Source organism: Podarcis erhardii (assembly GCF_964252035.2).
Source record: "Podarcis erhardii genome assembly, chromosome: 4".
In the NCBI taxonomy this organism is placed as follows: domain Eukaryota; kingdom Metazoa; phylum Chordata; class Lepidosauria; order Squamata; family Lacertidae; genus Podarcis; species Podarcis erhardii.
This window is the reverse complement of record NC_138508.1, coordinates 11560498-11581636: the sequence shown is the minus strand read 5'-3', so window position 1 is coordinate 11581636 and position 21139 is coordinate 11560498. Positions and strand designations below refer to the sequence as shown.

General features: G+C 45.5%; 1 protein-coding gene across 10 annotated transcripts in view; it reads left to right on the top strand.

Moving 5' to 3' along the window:
* TENM4 (teneurin transmembrane protein 4) overlaps nt 1–21139 on the top strand; it is a 659336-nt gene that overhangs the window by 453716 nt on the left and 184481 nt on the right. For 6 of the 10 annotated variants that reach the window (XM_081859991.1, XM_081859998.1, XM_081859996.1 and 3 more), the window contains 3 exons: nt 13350–13520; nt 19285–19502; nt 20376–20586. In XM_081859991.1, coding sequence (XP_081716117.1) covers nt 13350–13520; nt 19285–19502; nt 20376–20586 — 600 coding nt within the window. The remainder of the gene's footprint in view (nt 1–13349; nt 13521–19284; nt 19503–20375; nt 20587–21139) is intronic. The other 4 variants (XM_081859990.1, XM_081859995.1, XM_081859992.1 and 1 more) reach the window with 2 other exon arrangements.

Genomic DNA, 21139 nt, shown 5'->3' with positions numbered 1-21139 from the left:
ACTCCCTGTGCTGGATTTTTGCTCCTGTTCTCTGGAGGGGAGACGGTCATTAATTCCACAGTGTCAGCTGCTTAATCAGCCCTCCCAGACTTGGGTCCATTTGTAACAATTTGCCAGGCCTTGTTTTTGCAGAAGAAAAAAGCGCCTCTCTTCCTTTCGGACCGTTCTCCCCCTCCTCGCTGTCGTCTTCACACTGTTCTTCATTTTTTTAAATAGAGAGTTTTTATGACCGAAGCTCGTTTGGAGGAAGAGGACAAGCAGGTTAGAATAAAGCGTTCTTAAAGCTTCCTCTGTACAAATAAAAATCTAAATTGGTCTCGCTCACACCTTCTTAGCTTGAATGAAGCAGTCCCCATCTTGGGAGCATCTATCTGCCTCAGTTCCACACACGCACATCCTCAGGCTGTTTTAATCCCGAGAAGTTTCGTTCAGTCTTAGTTGTAGCTCCGAAAATTCGAGTCTTAAGGACAGGAGAGGAATGCACATTTCTCCTCCACACCCTTCCTCCTTTCCATTGTGGTAAATTTACTTCCACGCCGAATTCTTTCCCCAGCTCCTGTTGTTACCCTTCAGACCTGGCTCTGTGCCAGTCATTTCTGTGGTCGGCATTCTTCTCTCTCAATTCTCCCCGCTTTGCTTTTTCATCTTGCGCCAGTTGTGGGCCTTTCTTGGCCCACTTTACTTAGCCGTTGTGGGTCTCACGGCTGAAAAGGGTTGCCGTGTCTAGCTAGCCCCCACTTCAACTCTCCTTTTCTAGGGTCAAGTCCTGCTTATGTGGTGATGCCTCTGAAATCACACTCTGTGGACACCTGGAGTCCTGTGTCCAGTTGTGGACACCACAATTTTAAGAAGGGTGTTGACAAGCTGGAACGTGTGCATAGGAGGGCAACCAAGAATGTGGCTGGGGCAACCCAGCCAGATGTTGTTGTTGTTGTTTAGTCGTTTAGTCGTGTCTGACTCTTCGTGACCCCATGGACCAGAGCACGCCAGGCACTCCTGTCTTCCACTGCCTCCCGCAGTTTGGTCAAACTCATGTTGGTAGCTTCGAGAACACTATCCAACCATCTCGTCCTCTGTCGTCCCCTTCTCCTTGTGCCTTCCATCTTTCCCAACATCAGGGTCTTTTCCAGGGAGTCTTCTCTTCTCATGGCCAAAGTATTGGAGTCTCAGCTTCAGGATCTGTCCTTCCAGTGAGCACTCACGGCTGATTTCCTTCAGAATGGATTGGTTTGATCTTCTTGCAGTCCATGGGACTCTCAAGAGTCTCCTCCAGCACCATAATTCAAAAGCATCAATTCTTTGGCGATCAGCCTTCTTTATGGTCCAGCTCTCACTTCCATACATCACTACTGGGAAAACCATAGCTTTAACTATACGGATCTTTGTTAGCAAGGTGATGTCTCTGCTTTTTAAGATGCTGTCTAGGTTTGTCATTGCTTTTCTCCCAAGAAGCAGGCGTCTTTTAATTTCGTGGCTGCTGTTACCATCTGCAGGAGATACAATAGCTGTAGTCAAATATCTCAAGGGCTGCCACATGGAAAATGGAGCAAGCTTGTTTTCTCCTTCTCTGGGGATTAGGACTTCCAAGTTACAAGAAAGGAGATTCTGACTAAACATCAGGAAGAACTTTTTGACACTAAGAACCATTCAACAGCGGAACGGACTCCCTCAGGAGGTTTTGGACTCTCCTTCATTGGTGGTTTTGAAGCAGAGGTTGGATGGCCATCTGCCATGTATTCTTTAGCTGAGATTCATGTATTGCAGGGGGTTGGACTAGATGACCCTTGAGGTCCCTCCCAACTCTACAATTCTATGATAAGAGGAGCCCTGCTGGATCAGGCCAAAAGCCCATCTAGCCCGGCATCCTGTTTTCACCACGACTAGCAGGGCCTTAGCTTTGTAGACCCTATCGGTTCCCTCCTCTCATTTGCTACAGTTTTCTTCCCAATTTCTCCGGATTTCCACTCTTAAGTCTCCACCTTCCTCCTTTGCCCTCAAACCAAGCTCCACCCACAGTTCTGCCACTTGAATCCATAGAGTTTTATGCCGTGTTAGTGCTACTCAGAGTAGAGCCATTGAAATGAATGGCCTAACTTGGGTCCATTGGTTATGACGAGTCTGCTCTGAATAAGACTCAATCAGGGGGTTGGACTCGATGGCCCTTGTGGTCTCTTCGAACTCTATGATTCTATGATTCTAAGATACATCCATGGCTTCTCCCAATCCTACTCCTTTTGGCCTCCATTTTCAACCCAAATCTGCCCAATTTCTTCCTATTTTGCGGCATTCATCACTAACCCCTCAGTTAACCCTTCCCTTCCTCCAGCTCCCAGGCGGCCAGAGCCACAGCAGTCAACAAATTTGTTAGGGTATAAGCTTTGTACCTAACATAGCGTCCACATTGTCAAATACGTGAAGTATCCAATCCTTAATTGAAAATGCCAAGGTTGCAAAATCTTTTTCCCCCAAAATAATATTTATTACTTTTAAAAGGAAAAAAGACAGAAGAGAAAAAACAAAAGAGAGAGAGAAAAAAGAGACAATACAATACAATATATAAACAATACAAAACACAACCTAAACCCATTAAACTAAACCAAACCCACTCCCTAACCCTAACCCTAAATAAAACAAAACAAAAACTATTAAAAAAAATAATAATAATACATCCCCCCTTTTCGATACTCTTTCTTTCATTCCCTTGTTTCCTCGACCTCCTCTCACCTCCCTTTTGGTATTCCACTTCTACTAGTTATTTCAGCAAATCCTTTCCATCTTTCTCTATTCTCTATCGTATTATAAATAACATATTTTTTTAACCTTATTTTAACATTAAAACTAAAATACTTATATATGCTTAACTCCTTATAACATTTCTGCTAAATGCATAAAATATCAACCCACCATTTTTCTATCACTCATTAATTTTGCGATATTTCTATATATAAACTTTAAATTTTCCAATCTTCTTCCATCAACTCCTCTCCCTGGTTTTGGATTCTGCCAGTCCTTTCCGTCAATTCCATATAGTCCATCAACCTGGAGATCTTATGTCCGAGGCTCTTAACTCTTTTCCAGGTCCCTTCTGCAGATCTTCTTCATATTCTTTAATGCTAGAGAGCAAATCTCGAGAGACCAAGGTTGCAAAATCAGTGAGGTCAGGGGGAAATGAAATGAGAAAGGTGCAGGCAGTGACAACTCCATTAGAGCCCGAATGTATGCTTGTGTTATCACCTATCACTGCTGTTCTGAAGGGTCACTGTGCTTGTTTTGCATACATTCAAGGTCTAAATGAATTGTCTCTCCGTCCTTTGAGCATTGCATTTTTCTCTTCTCTCACTGCTTACAGTCTCCTCTCTGTGAATACATGCCTGCAAGTAGAACATCATCCATCTGATGAAATGGATGTTATTCTACCAAAGCTTGTACTGTAATACTTTTTTTTTCAAGTCTCTATTATGCCTCAAGACTTTTTCTTCTTTTGCTCTCTTCCACTGGTTTTAATATAATGCTGATGATTCTCATTTGCTTTGCCTTTTTCCTTCTCCTGGCAATGTCCTCTTCCCTTAATTTTAAAAACGAAAGTGCTGATTTAGTGGAGTAGAATCCTCCCCCCAAACTTAAATGGTACAAAGGGCCCATGTTTAAAATGAAACCCCCATGCAGTTCTAATATTTTCAACTAGCTGCTGCTTCTACCTTGTTCTGAGTGAGTTGCGTGACATTAGTCGTGTATGTAATGAATGAAATGGAGGTCGCTAAGTCCGACGTTATGATGCAACCAGAAAAACTGTAGTTAATATCGCAACCGGTCAGATTTGACCGTGTGGTCATATCAGCAAGGGCAGTCTGAAGTGAGGATGAGAGAGACCGATTTCGCAAATGAGCAAATGCAGAATACCAAATGGTCACGGGACGTGGGAGGCGTTTTTCAGTGTTATCAAAAATGTCCCTGAGAAATGGTGGGGTGTTTTCAGCTCAGTCTGAATTATAATACAGCCATGAGAAGGGATGGTTTGAGAGTCCACGATGTTGTTTTGTGATTCAAACTAAGCTGGACTTGGACAAGAGATGAGTAGTTTCATGTGAGCTACAGGTATCTCCCCATTTATGCAGGGTTGCATTCCGGGGGGCCCTGCACATAACTGAAATCGCATAGAGGGGAGCACCATCTAAAAACCCTCCAAACTCCCATTTCTTCCTGCTCTCCAGCTCCCTTATTCTCCCGGTCTCTCCCCAGTCCAGACCCAAATATCTGGAGTTGAAGCTCTGAGGCGGCTAGAGGTTGGATATGCAGGAAAGTGGTACTTGCTGCTGCGCTACCCTGAGTGTCAGCTGTTAGGCGGGGAAGCTAAGCAGCCGAAACAAAGCCCCGCTGTGCTTCTGGCCTATTTGGGGCTTCCTCTGCCCTCACTGACATCCTCTTCGGGCTCTGGGGAGGGCTTCCTCGTGAGCCCCAACGACTCTCCAGCTCTCCCCTGCCATTTCCAAATAAATTATTTTGTTACTTCCAGGTGCCGTACATATATGCAGTTGCACGCAAGTCGGTCATGTGTTAGTAAGGGGTGGGATGCCTGCACTCATGAGTTTCCTGTAGGAAGAGCAGGGCATAAATGTAATAAATATATCACCTTGATAAATGGGATGAGGTGGACTCACCAAATGTGTTCTGGTAGATATATTGGGGGCAGCTGGGGAATGAGCTGGAGGTGGCTGAATTAAGCATCGGAACCATGCTTCATCAATTAAGTGCCCTCCCCTAATAACAGGTTGGTTAATGAGGTGGTTTGCATAAAGTTATACTGACCATAACAGACCAGCCCTATCCTTTATCAATTACAACACAAGGTAGGAGGCTCTCTGTAAAAACCTGCTTGCCCTGGTTTCTCTAATTACAGCGAATACCCCGGTGGGAAGATTCCTCTTTAATATACACAAATTAAAACTCCATTTAGAGGTGTGCTGGGACCGAGTGGTAATTGACTTTGATCGTGGAGAAACATGCCGCAATATAGATTAGGAAGTAATATGGTTCCCGTCGTAAAAGGATCTAGATGGAAAAATATTATTTTACTAGGAAAGGCCCTTGTAGGATGCATAATACGAAATTTGCTGGCGCCGACGGGGCCTGCGGTGAACCGTTCTGGTACAGTAAGATGGGCAAATCCTAGCATGTGGTGATAATGCCGCGTCTTTCAGGTTCCTGGCTTGCTGGTGCTTTTTTAGTACAGGCCCAGGAAAGTACCTGTGTTATTCATGTAAGACTTTCAACCTACTTTTCTGAGCTGGCTGACACGTTAGACATCTTGAACAGGACACCATAGATCTGGTGGAAGTTCAAGAGGCAACAAAAAATGATCAAGGCCTGAGCATCTTCATTATCAAGAAAGGCTAGAACAGAGGTGATGCATGGATTCTGATGATGATGATGATGATGATGATGACAGTAGTACAGTGGTGCCCCGCAAGACGAATGCCTCGCAAGATGAAAAACTCGCTAGACGAAAGAGTTTTCCGTCTTTTGAGGTGCTTCGCAAGACGAATTTCCCTATGGGCTTGCTTCGCAAGACGAAACATCTTGCGAGTTCTTGTGAGTTTTTTCCCTCCCCCCTCCCTTTTTCTAAGCCGCTAAGCCACTAATAGCCGCTAAGCCGCTAAACCGCTAATAGTGCTAATCCGCTAAGCCGCTAATAGCCGTGCTTCGCAAGACGAAAAAACCGCAAGACGAAGGGACTCGCGGAACGGATTAATTTCGTCTTGCGAGGCACCACTGTAGTAATGCCCTGTCTATCCGGCTTGGTTGCCCCAGCCACTCTGGGTCACCCAGTGAGTTTCATGGCTGAGTGGGGATTCGAACCCAGGTCTCCCAGGTCCAGCACTCTGTAACCACTCTGACAGAACAGATGGTGAACAGACGGTGCAAGACAAATGCCCCTTCTGGACATTATTCCCCTTATCCACCAGCAAAAAAAATAAAAGCAGGTAAACTTACCTGTAGCAACCTACCTCTTTTGCTGGCTGGTGCTGATGCTCTAACTGGTGAAGGAGTGCTGAAATTCCTCCAGCCAACGGGCTCTGTAAAGTATAAGGGATTAAAAAAATAATAATAAGATGTTGGTTACAGACACAGAGAGAAAGAGACACACAGAGAGAGACCTTATTTAAGAAAATTGCATTCACTGGAAGATTTGCCTCAATTAAAGATCAGTGGCTCAGGATTGAAGACTAAAATGTTGGCCTGGAGGACTTTGCCCCCCCCCCCCGAATATTAAACAAGGAGTGGCACCATCAGGGAGACTTTTTTCCTGGATCCCTCTTTCAGCACCAACTTAGAAATCAATTACTGTCTCCAGCCTCTGGGCTTTTACTCAGGCCTTAATTTAAAACACTGTAATTGATCACTTTGGTTATTTATTGCATTTCCTTTGCCCAGCTCTAGCAAGTCAACAAGCTAATAAAAGGCCAGCAACGTGTGAGGTTCGTTGGTTGTTGTTTTTTGCTTCTCTTTCTCTCTCTTTCTTTTACCCCGCACCCCACCCCTCCTTCTGTTATATTTTCCTGCTGACTTCTGTGGATTTCTCCTTCCCCATCCACCCCACCCCGAAAAGAAGCCTCTCACGCCTCACTAAGCATGTCTTGGTCTTTACTTCTCTCAGTGATCTATCAAAATCAGTGGCTTGTCTCAGCTAACTCCCTCACTCCATCAACCTCTCCTGAGAGGAGTCCATTTTGTTGGCCACCTTTCTCTTCCCTCATCACCACAAACACACACACACACGAACAAATGAAAGCCTCTTCATTCCTTTCCTTCTGGTTCCATAGCTGTCAAGCGTCCCTTATTTGGAGGGACAGTCCCTTATCCCAGCGCCATGTCCCGCTGCTGTCCCTTATTGATGGATGTCCCTTAAATTTCCTGGGTTTCAAAGGAAGCAGCTCCTCTCCCTCCCTCCCTGCCAGCGAGGGAGGAGGGAGGCTCCAACTGTGTTGTTTGGCTGCCCGGCCCAGCCCCCTCTGGCCTCCTCTCACCAGCCTCGGCCCCCGGGAACTCCTCCCCGCTGGGACTGGTGGGAGCCTCAGGCCCTTCCACTACCATCCTCCTCGCGGCCGCCGAACTGAGCGTCTCTGCCTGGGGCCTCCCCTCTGCCCGTCACCGCCGCTCCCACTCCCGCTAGGCCGTTCTGCAGCTGTGCCGCCAAAGGACCCGAATGAGATGGGCAGCCTGGCGCAGCCTATGAATTGCTGAGGAGCCTTGAGAGGAGAGCGAGGGCAACCATGGAGAAAGCAGTTCCGAGAGAGGAGGAGGAGGTGGAGGTGCGGGCAGGTGTTCCAAGGGCTACAAGGGAAGGACCGCAAGCGCTTCTCCCATAGATTTGTAGTGGTAGACTAGCATAGATGGTCGGATCTGTGGGCTTACTTCGGGCACTATTCCCCCCCCTCCTCCCGCCCCGCCTGATGGAACTGAGAGCTGCAGATGGAGCACGAGAGAAAAGATACAGAACTGCAGCAGCATCTTCGTAGCTTGGAGTTCATTTTGCGCGAAAAGTGGTTGCCGCTTGTAGTTATTTAATTGCAGTGTTTCATCAGCTGATGTCTTGAGCAGCAACCTCTGGAAACGAAGGGCTAAAAACCGGCGCTGCTCTCCCAAATTATCTGGTCCCTTTTAACTGGTTGACTAAAATCCCTTATTTTGGCTGCTGGTCCCTTATTTTCAAGGCTGCTGGTCCCTTATTTTCAAATCTGTAAGTTGACAGCTATGTCTGGTTCCCTTCCACTCCATTCTTTGCTCTCTACAAACTTTCTGCCTGCTTTCTTCAATTCTTTCATAAGTCACTGTTGACAATACAGAGGGCTGCTTAGTCCCTTAAGCTAAGGTTACCAGATTTTTTTTCCAATGAATCCGGGGACACTTTTCAACTTCCTACTAAATAGATGGATTCTGTCAGGGGACAGATTTGTAAATCTGGGAACTGTCCCCAGGAAAAGGGGACATCTGGTAACCTTACCTTAAGCCCCATTTTGATCCTGCACAAATTGATAGCAGCAGGTGGCAGGGGAAAAACAAACAAACCTGTCAGGATGCTAATTAAAATGTTGGTCCATGCCAGCCAATTTTCATCTGGGCATAATGTGTCGCTTTTGGGGTGCAATCATACCTGTCAACCTTCCCTTTTTTTGCGGGAAATTCCCTTATTCCAGCGCCATCTCCCGCTGCTTCCCACTGCTATCCCAGATTGTTAGATATCCCATAGACTATCCCCAGGACAGGTGAGGCTGCTGATCCCTTATTTTCAAATCTGAAAGTTGACAGCTATGGGTGCAATGTTCCCGCACCCTTTATTCATGTCTTCTTTTTTTGTGGCACTGCACTCCTAGAATAATATATCGTTTGGTGACATAAAGACCTGGAACAATGTGCTGCTTAGCAATATGAATCACGGAGGTGATACGATTTTGTTGTTGTTGTTTAGTCGTTTAGTCTTTTCCGACTCTTCGTGACCCCATGGACCAGAGCACGCCAGGCATTCCTGTCTTTCACTGCCTCCCGCAGTTTGGTCAAACTCATGCTGGTAGCTTCGAGAACACTGTCCAACCATCTCGTCCTCTGTTGTCCCCTTCTCCTTGTGCCCTCCATCTTTCCCAACATCAGGGTCTTTTCCAGGGAGTCTTCTCTTCTCATGAGGTGGCCAAAGTATGGGAGCCTCAGCTTCAGGATCTGTCCTTCCAGTGAGCACTCAGGGCTGATTTCCTTCAGAGGTTTGATCTTCTTGCAGTCCATGGGACTCTCAAGAGTCTCCTCCAGCACCATAATTCAAAAGCATCAGTTCTTCGGCGATCAGCCTTCTTTATGGTCCAGCTCTCACTTCCACACATCACTACTGGGAAAACCGTAGCTTTAACTATACGGACCTTTGTTGGCAAGGCTGTCTTCCCGTGAAATAAGAGTAAACTTGCTCTGGAGGGTAGGACCCAAAACAAGGGATTCAGATTATAAGAAAGGAGATCCCGGCTAAACATCTGGAAGAGCTTTCTAATGGTTAGAGCTGTCCAACCATGTAATTGGCTCCCTCAAAAGGTGGTGAACTCTCCTTCCTTCCAGGTTTTTAAGCAGAGGTCGGAAGGCCCCTTGTCAAAGATTATTTAGCTCTGATTCCTGCATTGCATAGAATTGGGGGTTGCCTTCCAATTCTATGTTTCTATCGAGAAACACAGACAAAATGGCATAACCACCATACAACCCTACCCTAGGCTTCGAAATAGGGGACGCGGGTGGTGCTGTGGTCTAAACCACTGAGCCTCTTGGGATTGCCAATCAGAAGGTCAGCGGTTTGAATCCCCGCAACAGGTGAGCTCCCGTTGCTCTGTCCCAACTCCTGCCAAACTAGCAGTTTGAAAGCACGCCAGCGCAAGTAGATAAATAGGTACCACTGCAGCGGAAAGGTAAACGGTGTTTCCGTGTGCTCTGGTTTCCATCATGGTGTCCCTTTGTGCCAGAACCGGTTTAGTCCTGCTGGCCACATGACCCAGAAAGCTGTCTGTGGACAAACGCCGTCTCCCTCGGCCTGAAAGCGAGATGAGCGCTGCAACCCCATAGTCGCCTTTGACTGGACCTAACTGTCCAGGGGTCCTTTAGCTTTTTTTTACCTAGACTTTGAAATGTATATTTTGTTATCAAATACCTATTTGAATACAAATTGCCATGTTCATTTGGTTAAAAACTAAACCGTAGATTAAATCAATTATGGGACTGAGTGAACTTCTGAGTGAATGAACATGCAGAATTGATATGGGCCAAAATACCAGATTTGTCTGAAAAACTGAATCCTTGTCCCAAATTTCAATAGAATGGGAGGTAGCCATAGGGAAGCGAAAGAGGCGAAGAGAACCAAATAGCAAGGGACCTTAAAGTACAACAAGTGACTGTGTGAGAATCTGGTATCATTAAAAGCTAATGAGCCTGGCCTCAAAATGAAATGCAAGAACTTAATTACTAAGGGGAAAGATGACCAGCAATGGCGTTTCATCAGCAGTAACCACAGGCACAACTTATTAACTCAGCCCTATAAAGGACTTAATATGGTGGGTTGTGTACATTGCAATGATATTCACAGCCACGCAGCGTCTCTCCCCCCCCCCCCATGAGTTTGCAGTTGCGGCACTCCACATAAATATAAATACAGTTTGAACCGCACTTAACTTCTACTTTTAATACCCTTGGTGTGTCAGCTGCCGAAAAGGAGCTTTAAGAGAAAATGAAATAATAAAACACTTTCAATTAACTGTGAGTGGTGTAGCTAAAACACAACAAAAGTGTGTGCATTCAGAGGTGTTAAGTGCTGTAGGAAATGGCTCTTTTTAACTGGCGCTCTTTGAGTGGGTGGGAAGCCTTCCGTGTGGCTGAAAATGCATTGAATGTTGCATGAGATGAGAAATATTGTTAAGAAGGAGCCCCTTTCTTTCCATCTTGCTGAGTAGACCGGCGGCTGAGGAAACGTCCCTGAATGGTCCAGACTGAACTTTCCGGAACCCTGAATCCTCTCTTCCTAATACTTCCATGTTGCTTTTAAGAGCTCTTAGTGCTTCGAAGTATATATTTTCTTTCTTTCTCTCTCTCTCTCTTATAAAAAATATTTCTCCCACAGTTCTTTCACTTATTTTATGCTACACAGAGGAAGATATAGGTTAGACATTAAGAGCTGCCGAACGGTAAAAGCAATTCAGTGATGGAATAAGTGTTTTGGAGAAATCTTACACTGGCCTGCCTTAGAAGTTTGAAAGCTTTTTGTGTGAGATAGATTTTGAAGACTTCCTGGTGACCCGACTCTTTTCCACAGCTCAGATAAATTTTGTTCTGTATAGTAACCTTCAAGGACTATCCAAAAGATTAATTGCAGTTTTTGTAACAAACACCCCTTATTTACATGGCAAAACGAGAGGTGTGTTAGACCTCTAACTAGTCAGTTAGACCTGGTTTATGCATCGAAATGGGACAACTGCCTTTGATCTATTCCTATTTATTTATTTTTAAATAAAACCAAATAATAGCTACTTAGGAAGCTTTCCTGTAGCTGTGTGAGACGTCTGAATTGATGCCAGTCATTGATGGAGCAAGCCATGGTTTCGATGTGAGTTTTTCAAACCACAGCTAGTACCAACCTATAGTTTGGCATATTATCTAAATCGACAAACCATAGTTACAGTGCTTATTTTCATTTCTGGAAGCTCTATTAAGAATGGGAAAGGTCAAATTCTGGAGCTGAGAGCTCAGAGAACACACTGAAGGAGATGAGCAGCTCTTAACCATGATGAATTGGCCAAACCATGGCTTGGCATGGTATCTGATCCATTGAGAGATTTGGGGATTTTTTAATTAGATGTTGATGTGAGTTTGTAAACCACAGCTAGTACCTACCTATAGTTTGGCATGATAGCTAAATCGACAAATCATAGTTACAGTGCTTGTGTGCATTGCTCCTAAATGATGAGTTGGACAAACCATGGTTTGGCATGGTATCTGATCCATTGAGAGATTTGGGGATTTGTTATTAGAGACTATCAGCTAAAAGCACTCGCCCAGTTCCAAGCTTGTTTTTCTTTGTTAGGAGAGTTCAGGAACCTCGAATTCTGCTTTGTGCGACAAGTTTGCAGCTTTGACCTTCTCCCCTGCGCTCAGTGCTAAGCTGCCTCCTGGAACGCTTGACAAATTCTGGCATGGTTTTATAAACAAAACGGCAATGTTGGGGAGCCGTTCTCTTTCCGTTTTTCTGCTCTTAATTACGTGGAGTGGACTTGATGCTAATACCACCGGACATGTTCCTGGAGGATGTGCCGTGCACTTTTGTGGGATGGGGTGGGTACATGTGCCCCCTTAATCGGGAAATGCCATTTTGAGAGTGGGGAACAGCGAATCTGAGAACTGCAGAAAGCCCAAAGGGAAATTTGGATTGTGATTAAATATGAAATGTTTATGTTGGGGAGGAGAGAGAAAGGATACAGGAAGCTCTTTTGGCTTTCCTCTTTGCTTTCAGGAGGCGATGGCTAATCATATAAACATGCCCTGTTCTATATACCATGCCAGTGCACTGCTCTGTTATCACTGTTTTTTAAAAAATGGAGCCACCACATTCCTTGGAATTTAGGTGCTTCCTTCTCTGCGGAGTTGATTCTTCCACTGTTTTGACTTTTCGTGATGCTCATAGACAAGCAAACAGTGCATTCTAGCATCAAGATGTTTCTGCCTCGCTTTTCCAACCTACCCAATGCAGCCCTTGACCTGATTAGGAGAACGCTGGCGTTGCATCAAGGCATAAGATCTGCTGTGTTTTCTTTCACTTTTTACAGTGGAAAGAGAAACAAAAGGAGAAAAAGTTCCTGTCCCATTGGATGCCGGCCTCCTTTGCGGATTGTTTTTACGCAGCGTTCTCCATTCAGAGAAAGCCTCACCTCAAAGAAATCCGTTTGTGTTTGATTTTGATTGAGCCCCAATTCTTTCCCCTGTGGAATTATATCTCTACGCAACTTTTCAGCTCCCAGCTTCAACCAGGTTGTTGCAACATGGTCCCAATCTGAGCTGGCAGATCTTCCTTGTCAGACATTCCTAGGTTGTTTAAAAATGTCTGCCCCCTCAGCTGAGTTCTGAAACTGGAAGCAATTCCAAATGAGGTGAAAGATGCCCACAGGTCGAGGTTGAGGCCTTTGCACAAGATAATCAGTGGGTATGGAAGCACCCGCAGCTTTTCAATTCCATGCCCTACATCCATGTTTATCTCAGAAAACATTGAGGGTTTGGGAACACGTATTTGCCAAGATAAAAATGTTCTGCTCTCACACCCAGACTCTGAAAAAATTCAAGACAAAACGGCCTCTCTTATTGAACCTCTGAAGGGTACTTAGCTCGGATTTCCATGTATTTCTAGGGCAAGGGATCTGTGGAGCTGGGAACAGTCACTGATAATACCTGCATGTGCTTGGATGTGGCCAATGGATGCTATACTCAAGAATCCACAGTCACCAGCTCTCCAAAGTTGTGGGTGGGATATAGATGGAGAACGTGTAGCCTTCCAGGTGTTGCTAGACTCCAACACCCAACCACCCCAGCCAGCCATGTCCAGTGGCATGGGATGATGGGAGCTGTAGCCAAGCAACCTCTGGAGGACCAAGGGCTCTCCATCCCTACTAGGCCCAAGCCATTATGATCTTCGTAGGCCCAAAGCTGTGCAGAAGCCAGTGCTGATGTTGGAGCCCTGGGGGTCGAATTGAGAGGAGCAGTGAACTTGGGTGCAGTCTTTGTATTTCCTCGGCAGAGAAACAAACCCCCCACAAAAAGATGACTTTTCTCGTTGCTCACCACAGCCATGCACCTGTTTGGCCTAAACTGGCACCTGCAGCCGATGGAAGGGCAGATGTTTGAGATGACGGAAGACACGGCCAGCAGTTGGCCAGTGCCAACGGACGTCTCCTTATATTCCTCAGGGGGCACGGGGTTAGAGGTACCTGACAGGAAAGGCAAAGGAGCCGGTGAAGGTACGGTTGGTGTGTTGTCCTTGTTGTCAGTCCTCTGTCTGCCTCTGAATTCCAGACATCCATCTTCATAACTCCATAACCTTCTCCTCCTAGAATCAGTAGTTGCCCATCTATGTTTCCATCTGTCCCTCGCTCAGGATGGCCTACAAGTCCTGAAGTGTGCATTGCTGCATGGTGATTTATCCAGAGCCATTCATAAAGGGAATTGGGAAGAATCCATATGCATTGTGGGGGCACGACATTTCTTCACCAAAATCCTCCTGTCTTCCATTTCCTCTCACCAGAAATGTTTTGCTGATCTCAAATGTTGTTTCAACGCTCCTTCTTTTTACAGGGCTACTGAATGCTGATAAAAAAAACCTTGCTTTATTCAGCTTGTTGGCAAACTTGGCACAGGGTTGATGCCACAGGGTGCCATGCCTTAAAATGAATTAAGAATCACTGGAACCACAGGCATCAATTGGCAGTCCTCAAACCACTTATTGAATAAGCCCATTTTGGAAGTCAGCGGGGTAATTAGTGAACCGCCCTGAGATCCAGGGATGAAGAGCAGTGTACAAATTTATTTAATAGCAATAGCTAGAATCAAATTTGCAACATTTCTCAACTTTGACCTGAGTAACACCAGCCCAATTTTCCTATCAAAATGGAGATGATGATGAAATTTGGGTGTCCCTATTCTTCAGTCGTGCGACCCAAAGCCAAGATATCCTACTGGATCCCTACATATTCACTTAAATTTAATATTCAGAATTAAACGTTAGAATGTCAGGAATCAAAATTTGATATTGGCACTTCAGCTGGTAATTTTGGATATTAAAAAAAAAACCAACCCAGTTCACAATATCTACACCCTTTCTCCCACCTAACTTTTCTCAAAATGAAAATCCACAAGCTACAAAATTCAGATTCCCTTCTCCTTCAGTCAGTGAACTTATCCCCAGCATAGTTAACTTTATCATTGCAATTTATCACCCTTGTCCTAAATATTTTATTGAGAAGCAAAAATGAGTGATTATTTACTTCTAAGTGAGCATGCTTAGGGATGCCAGTTTAATATCTGGAAATGGTCCATTTCTCTTCTTAATTGTCCTATAGAGGGTCCATGTCTTGTACGTGGCTTTCTGGCTTCTTGCAAGACTCCAAGAGGAATTAGTACTTACAGGAATTAGAGCCATTCATAAAGGCTCAGCTGTTCAGGCCTATGCAAGACCAGCCTTTGCTCGGGGGGGGGGGAGGACGGGGACATTTGACAGCTTGACAACCTATGAGATAACATCTAATGAGGAATCCATAGCAGAAATACCTGCAAAAGGTGAAGTTCTGACTCTTTCTAAAGAGCAATCATTAACCACTTCAGTGGTGAGTCAGAATTTGGCTCCAGGTATGGAATGGGCATGTTTTTTATCCTTTCAAAAAATGAAAGGTGCCATGCTAAGTGAACCAATGTGTCCCAAGCCAAATTTGAGTTAATTCAAACTTTCCCACTTGTGATTCATCTTCCAAGCCCCGAGTCACCTTTCTTTTTCAGCCATGGGCATTGCCCCTTCCAAGATCTGCTCTTGGTAATCACTGACATTCTAAGTCCGGTCTACCAAGTTTTTGGATGTTCTTAATGATGTGGTGTATGGGACGTGGGTGGCGCTGTGGGTTAAACCACAGAGCCTAGGACTTGCTCATCAGAAGGTTGGCGGTTCGAATCCCCGCGACGGGGTGAGCTCCCGTTGCTTGGTCCCTGCTCCTGCCAACCTAGCAGTTTGAAAGCACATCAAAGTGCAAGTAGATAAATAGGTACCACTCCAGCAGGAAGGTAAACTGTGTTTCCGTGCGCTGCTCTGGTTCACCAGAAGTGGCTTATTCATGCTGGCCACATGACCCGGAAGCTGTACGCCTGCTCCCTCGGCCAATAAAGCGAGATGAGTGCCGCAACCCCAGAGTCGGTCATGACTGGGCCTAATGGTCAGGGGTCCCTTTACCTTTACTAATGATGTGGTGTGTGTGTGTGTGTGTGTGTGTGTGTGTGTGTATACACAGTTGTGTTAACACAAGATTAAAAGGTTAGAGGCCAGCTGGCTTTCCTGACCATTTAAACTTGGGTAGCACTGCTGTAAGGTATTCTGTGAAATTATATTATCATTGGTTGACGTGTCTTCTGGAATTCGGCATCCCAGTAGAAATGGAAACCTGGAATGATGTGCTCCCCAAACTGAGACAGGAGGATTTCATGGTCAATTATTGGGGGAGGGCAGAGAGCTATGGAAAAGTCCAGAAGAATTAGCACAGTTGCACTTCCCCTGTCCAAACATTAGAAGGACCATGGCTTGGTTCATACGTCATGCTAAGGTAAACCATGGTCTAGCAGAACTGCACCAATGTGGAGTAGAGCTCACAGTTGTGTTCTTTTCTCTGTGGTTCAATTTGCTGCCGTGCTGAACGAAGCCAAGCTTTGGCATAGCGTGCTGGTCTGCACCTGAGTTTGCAATGGACCACAAGTTTCCAAACTTAACCACAAGCTACAGCTTGTTTCCATGGTCCTGGTGGCTAAAACCACAGCTTACCTTGGCAAACCAGGCCAAAGGCTGGTCCGTTGCCAAAAGAGAAACCAGATTGAAAAGTATCCAGGCAACTGGTGCCGTTGAAGAGTTGCATAGCCACCGCTCACTCTGGCATCTTGCCCCCCAAATGTGACCACCCAGAGAGAGTTTGTTTGCCCGCCTCCATCAGAGCAGCTGAAACCACCCCTTCTTGCATTGATTGCTTCCTCCTTCCAGCAATCCTCTATCTCCTGCTAGATGCCAAATAAACCAAGGAGTGCAAGCAATCGATAGGAAGAACCCTGCCTCCACCCTATCCTGGAGCCTCAAAAACTCAGCCAACAAAGTTAGACTAGAGGACAGAGAGAGAGAGAGAGACCGTGGGACTCTTAATCTCAGGGTTGTGGGTTTGAGGCCCATGTTGGGCAAAATATTCCTGCATTGCAGGCGGTTAGGCTAGATGACCCTCGCGGTCCCTTCCAGCTCTGCAATCCTGTTTCTATGGTGCTCAAGTTGAGGCGGGTGCACGTGCTCTGAATTAATATTATGGGCATGATTTGATTAAGGAGGCACATGCAGAACAGAGACTCAAGACACACAGGGAACAAACTCCTCTGTGGATGAATGCTGAAATATTTGAAACAGCAACCTTTTGGGGGAGCTAAGAGTGGAATGTTCCCCTAGTTTTACCTCAGGTGGGTGAGAAGGAGGAACCTCCAAGTGACTAGCCCATTGTCCCCATCCTCAGTCAAGCCACGACTACAAATCTGAAAATCGCCCCTGATGGCTGCATTTCCACACGTACGGCGACACCACGCACTTGTTTTAAATGAAGTCGCATCCAGCCTGATGTGTCCACAGGGAGAGTTTATGCTGACTTGATAACAGATGGAATCGCTTAACGTTTTAAGTAGACTTTTACTGTCTAGAATAGTAAAAAAAAAAAAAAAAAAAACTTTTTTATTTTATGGCTGCAAGAATGTGCTACCAATCATGATCTTGCCGCTAAGCATGCATTGTCAGGGAATTTGGCTATGTAAAAAGGTGGTGAATGGAGGAGGTATTTTAATTCCTTTTTCCCAGAACGATGCTTACTCTTCCCCACCCCCACCCCCCAAAAGGAAAGAAGACAAAGATCCCTGCAAACGTGGCATGAGTTCGGATGATTAGTTTAGTTTATCTTCCTGGGAGCTCCATTTATTTTATTTTATTTTCCTGTTTAGCGTAGTGCTCTGTGCATGTGGCCTCTGGAATTTCTACTGCCCCTGTTTGCTGAGAAGGAAATCAAGTGGGTCATTTCACTAGGGGTTTTTTTGAGGGGGGAGGATCTGCAAAGTGGCCTTTTTCCTAAAGGGGCGAGGAGAAAAACCTCACCATTTTTAATCGGAAAAGAAAATTGAATCGGTGAGCTCACTGGAAGTGTCTGGTGAAGGGGGGGGGTGTAACTGGGCAGACTGGGATGTTTCAAGTGCCTCTGGTCAGGTGGAAGGAGAGTCTAGCTGAGAGGGAAAGAAACAAGGAGGGGAGTGGGCAGTTCTTTCTCCCGTTTCCCCCAAGAGAAATGTGCAGAAGACAGCACGGCTTATGACAGCCCTACCCTTATTCAGGCTGAATACTGCAGAACAGGCTCTAAGTGCTTTACAACAACCTAGCAGTGCTGCCCAGAAGGATTAGGCTCCTACTACAGGTTAAAGGTTTGGCTGAAGCTGAGGTTGTAGTCACATGTGGCTTTTAACCCCTTGCAAAAAAAAAAAAAAAGTCCTGCACAATAATACACTCTGTTATTATTGTTGTTGTTATTATTATTTATACACCGCCCATCTGGCTGGGCTTCCCCCGCCACTCTGGGTGGCTTTCAACAAAATATTAAAATACAATAGTCCCTCAAACATTAAAAGCTTCCCTAAACAGGGCTGCCTTCAGATGTCTTCTAAAAATCTGGTAGTTGTTTTTCTCTTTGACATCTGGTGGGAGGGCGTTCCACAGGGCGGGCGCCACTACCAAGAAGGCCCTCTGCCTGGTTCCCTGTAACTTGGCTTCTTGCAATGAGGGAACCACCAGAAGGCCCTCAGAGCTGGACCTCAGTGTCCAGGCTGAACAATGGGAGTGGAGACGCTCCTTCAGGTATACTGGACCGAGGCCATTTAGGGCTTTAAAGGTCAGCACCAACACTTTGAATTGTGCCCGGAAACATACTGGGAGTCAATGTAGGTCTTACTCTTATACCCCTGTTTCAGGTGGGGCTGGCAGGGAATAGCAAGTATAGTCAGCTGTTAACATTTGCAGGTCAGAGGATGGGTTGAGTTCGATTTGGATTCTTAGTCAAAATTTCTCTGTGCCACACAGGTCTCAGCAGACATTAATATGCATAATTTTCCCCGCCCCCCTGCCGTCAGACCTCCTCCCAGGCCGAATCCAGCCCTCAGTTGCTTGCGGAAGCTTTCTGCTCCATTGACCTGCATACAAACCAGCTTTTAGGTGCTCAGATACAAAAATTGAGTAAACAAATTGCACACAAATTAAAGACCCAAATTACTATTGGGTGCTATACAGACATACACAACCCAACATTAATAGACATTTCAGGTCAGCTTTTCATTTTATTTACTCCCCCCCCCCAAAAAAAAATTCAGGATATGTGGAACCTTCTGAGAAAGGGCTGTGCAGGCAGAAGAATGAGTTTGGCCATCTGGCATGCATGATCTGGTTGGAATTCCTGCGTTGCAGATGAGCCTCTAGTCCCTTCCAGCTCTGCAATTTTATGGACTGTGCCACTTCAGACTGCAGATGGGGGGGACAGACGGACCACGAATTCAAACACTGTCCACAAATAATAAACTTTCCACAAGCAGAAAACCAGCCCAGCAGGCAAAGGACTGCAGTATTCAGGGGATACTCAGAATTTCCACAAGTCTTACCCAAATCCCCTTCCTTTGAATGTTCTCAGATGTTTCCTTCAAGCAGGAATCTCCAGGGTTGATGATGACCCTAACCCCACACCTGCCCCATTGCACTTACTTGCAATGTGCAAACACACACACACACCCCACAACTCAGCGTGAACAACCCCTCTGGCTTTGTGGCTTTTGATAATAAAATATTGGGGGGGGGATAACAATAGAGGCAGGAGCACGTTCATTCCCAGAAGCCATTGCCATAGGCTGCCGCGGAGGCGATGATGGGCGGCAGCATTTTAATCCAATATTTTCTTTTCTTTTCCTGTATCTCAGCAGGGAAGCCCAGTAGTTTCTTTCCAGAAGACAGTTTTATAGACACTGGGGAGATTGATGTTGGCAGGCGAGCCATGCAGAAGATCGCTCCCGGTATCTTCTGGAGATCTCAGGTGTTCATTGACCACCCGGTACATCTGAAGTTCAACGTTTCATTAGGGAAGTCTGCTCTGGTTGGGATTTATGGCAGGAAAGGCCTTCCGCCGTCACACACACAGGTAAGAAGAATGTTGTCACCTGAGGGTGTATGTTGAGCTCAGGTAATATATGCAGCTCAGAGCCCTCTAACCTAGCAGGATGGGAGGTCATATTATTAATACTACTAGTAATGCTATTACTGCAATTAAATTGGAACAACTGGAGACATTTTTTTGTTCCAACCAGTTTTCATCCCTGCTGGATGAACAGGTCTCCGCCATGGGTGTTTTAAAATTTATCTGCTCTCATGTTGTTTTTAGTAGAAAAAAGACAGTCAAGGAACCGATAAATTACATAAAACAAATGAAATACCCTGAAACGAGAAGTAATCAACTAGAAATATTATCTTATAGAAATAAACTAAATAATAAAAATCAAAAAGTTTAAGGGGAAAAATAGAAAAAACCCTAGAATTGTACAAAGCCTTAAAGGGATGCCAGCTACAAACCTCGTTTCACTGAACTATTCAGTTTCCTCAGAAGGAAACAGAAAAATCATAAACCTTAAATGACCAAAATTCAAAAAAGGGGGTTAAAACTCCCAAAAATTCTGAAGGCAAGATTTCACTGTTGGAGACCCACTTTTTTGCTTCCTGCCCATTAAATATTTGAGAGGTGCCTTAATTTTTTATTAACTCCCAACCCCAAATTTCAATTGGGGGGAAAAAGCCCTGCGCGTAATTGTTTTCACGTGCGTTCCCCCCCCCAAAAGGAAATAATAGTACAACAAATGAAAAATAGATGTATTTCCTGTTCATGAAATTCTGCAGCGCACCTGTAACCTAGATACGGATGCAGATTTCACCAGACTGCATCCCCAAAAACATCGGAAGTCATTTGACTTAGGGAAGGTTTCTGAATTGCTCTTTTCCACCTTGTTTCCTTGTGTTCCAGTTTGACTTTGTAGAGCTTCTGGATGGGAGGAGACTGCTAAGTCAGGAGGCCCGGAGTCTGGAAGGCCCTCAGAGGCAACACAAGGGCTTTGTGCCACTAGCCAGCCACGAGACGGGATTTATTCAGTATTTGGATTCAGGGATGTGGCACCTCGCCTTTTACAATGACGGGAAGGAGTCTGAGGTGGTCTCGTTTCTCACCACTGCTGTTGGTAAGAACTTAATTTTTGAAAATGTATGCTTTTCAGTTGTTTTTCAGCCAGCGTTGGTACTGGGGCTGCCATCTTCCTGTCTTCCGCCACACCAAACAATATTTCTCGCAGGGATGCTATCCTGACCCAAACTTGCTCATATTTTCTTGGTCGCAGAAATGTCGCAGACCAGGCAACCTTTCTTGGACCGGTGCGAGCATGTTTGTAATCTTGAGGCATTGCCACAGGTGCCGAATGGGCTGCTGTGGGGCTCATGGCGTAGCAAAAAATGGCTGCCAGATTGGGCAGAGCGGTAAAAAGGCAAGACCACAAAATGGTTGCCACACTCGTTTGCAGAGAGAAACTCTTCATGCATCTCCCGTGTTCAGAATGGAAGGGAGACGGGGAGCCAGTCGAAGCACCCAGTGACATGGGGACACATTTACGGGAGCACATTGAACACGGCAGAAGTTGAGCAAGTTCAGGCAGGAACGAAGTGAGGAGAGTTCCTTGTGCATTGTGGATTATTAAAGGGAGAATTACTGAGGCCTTCCGTGAGCAACACTGGAAGTAC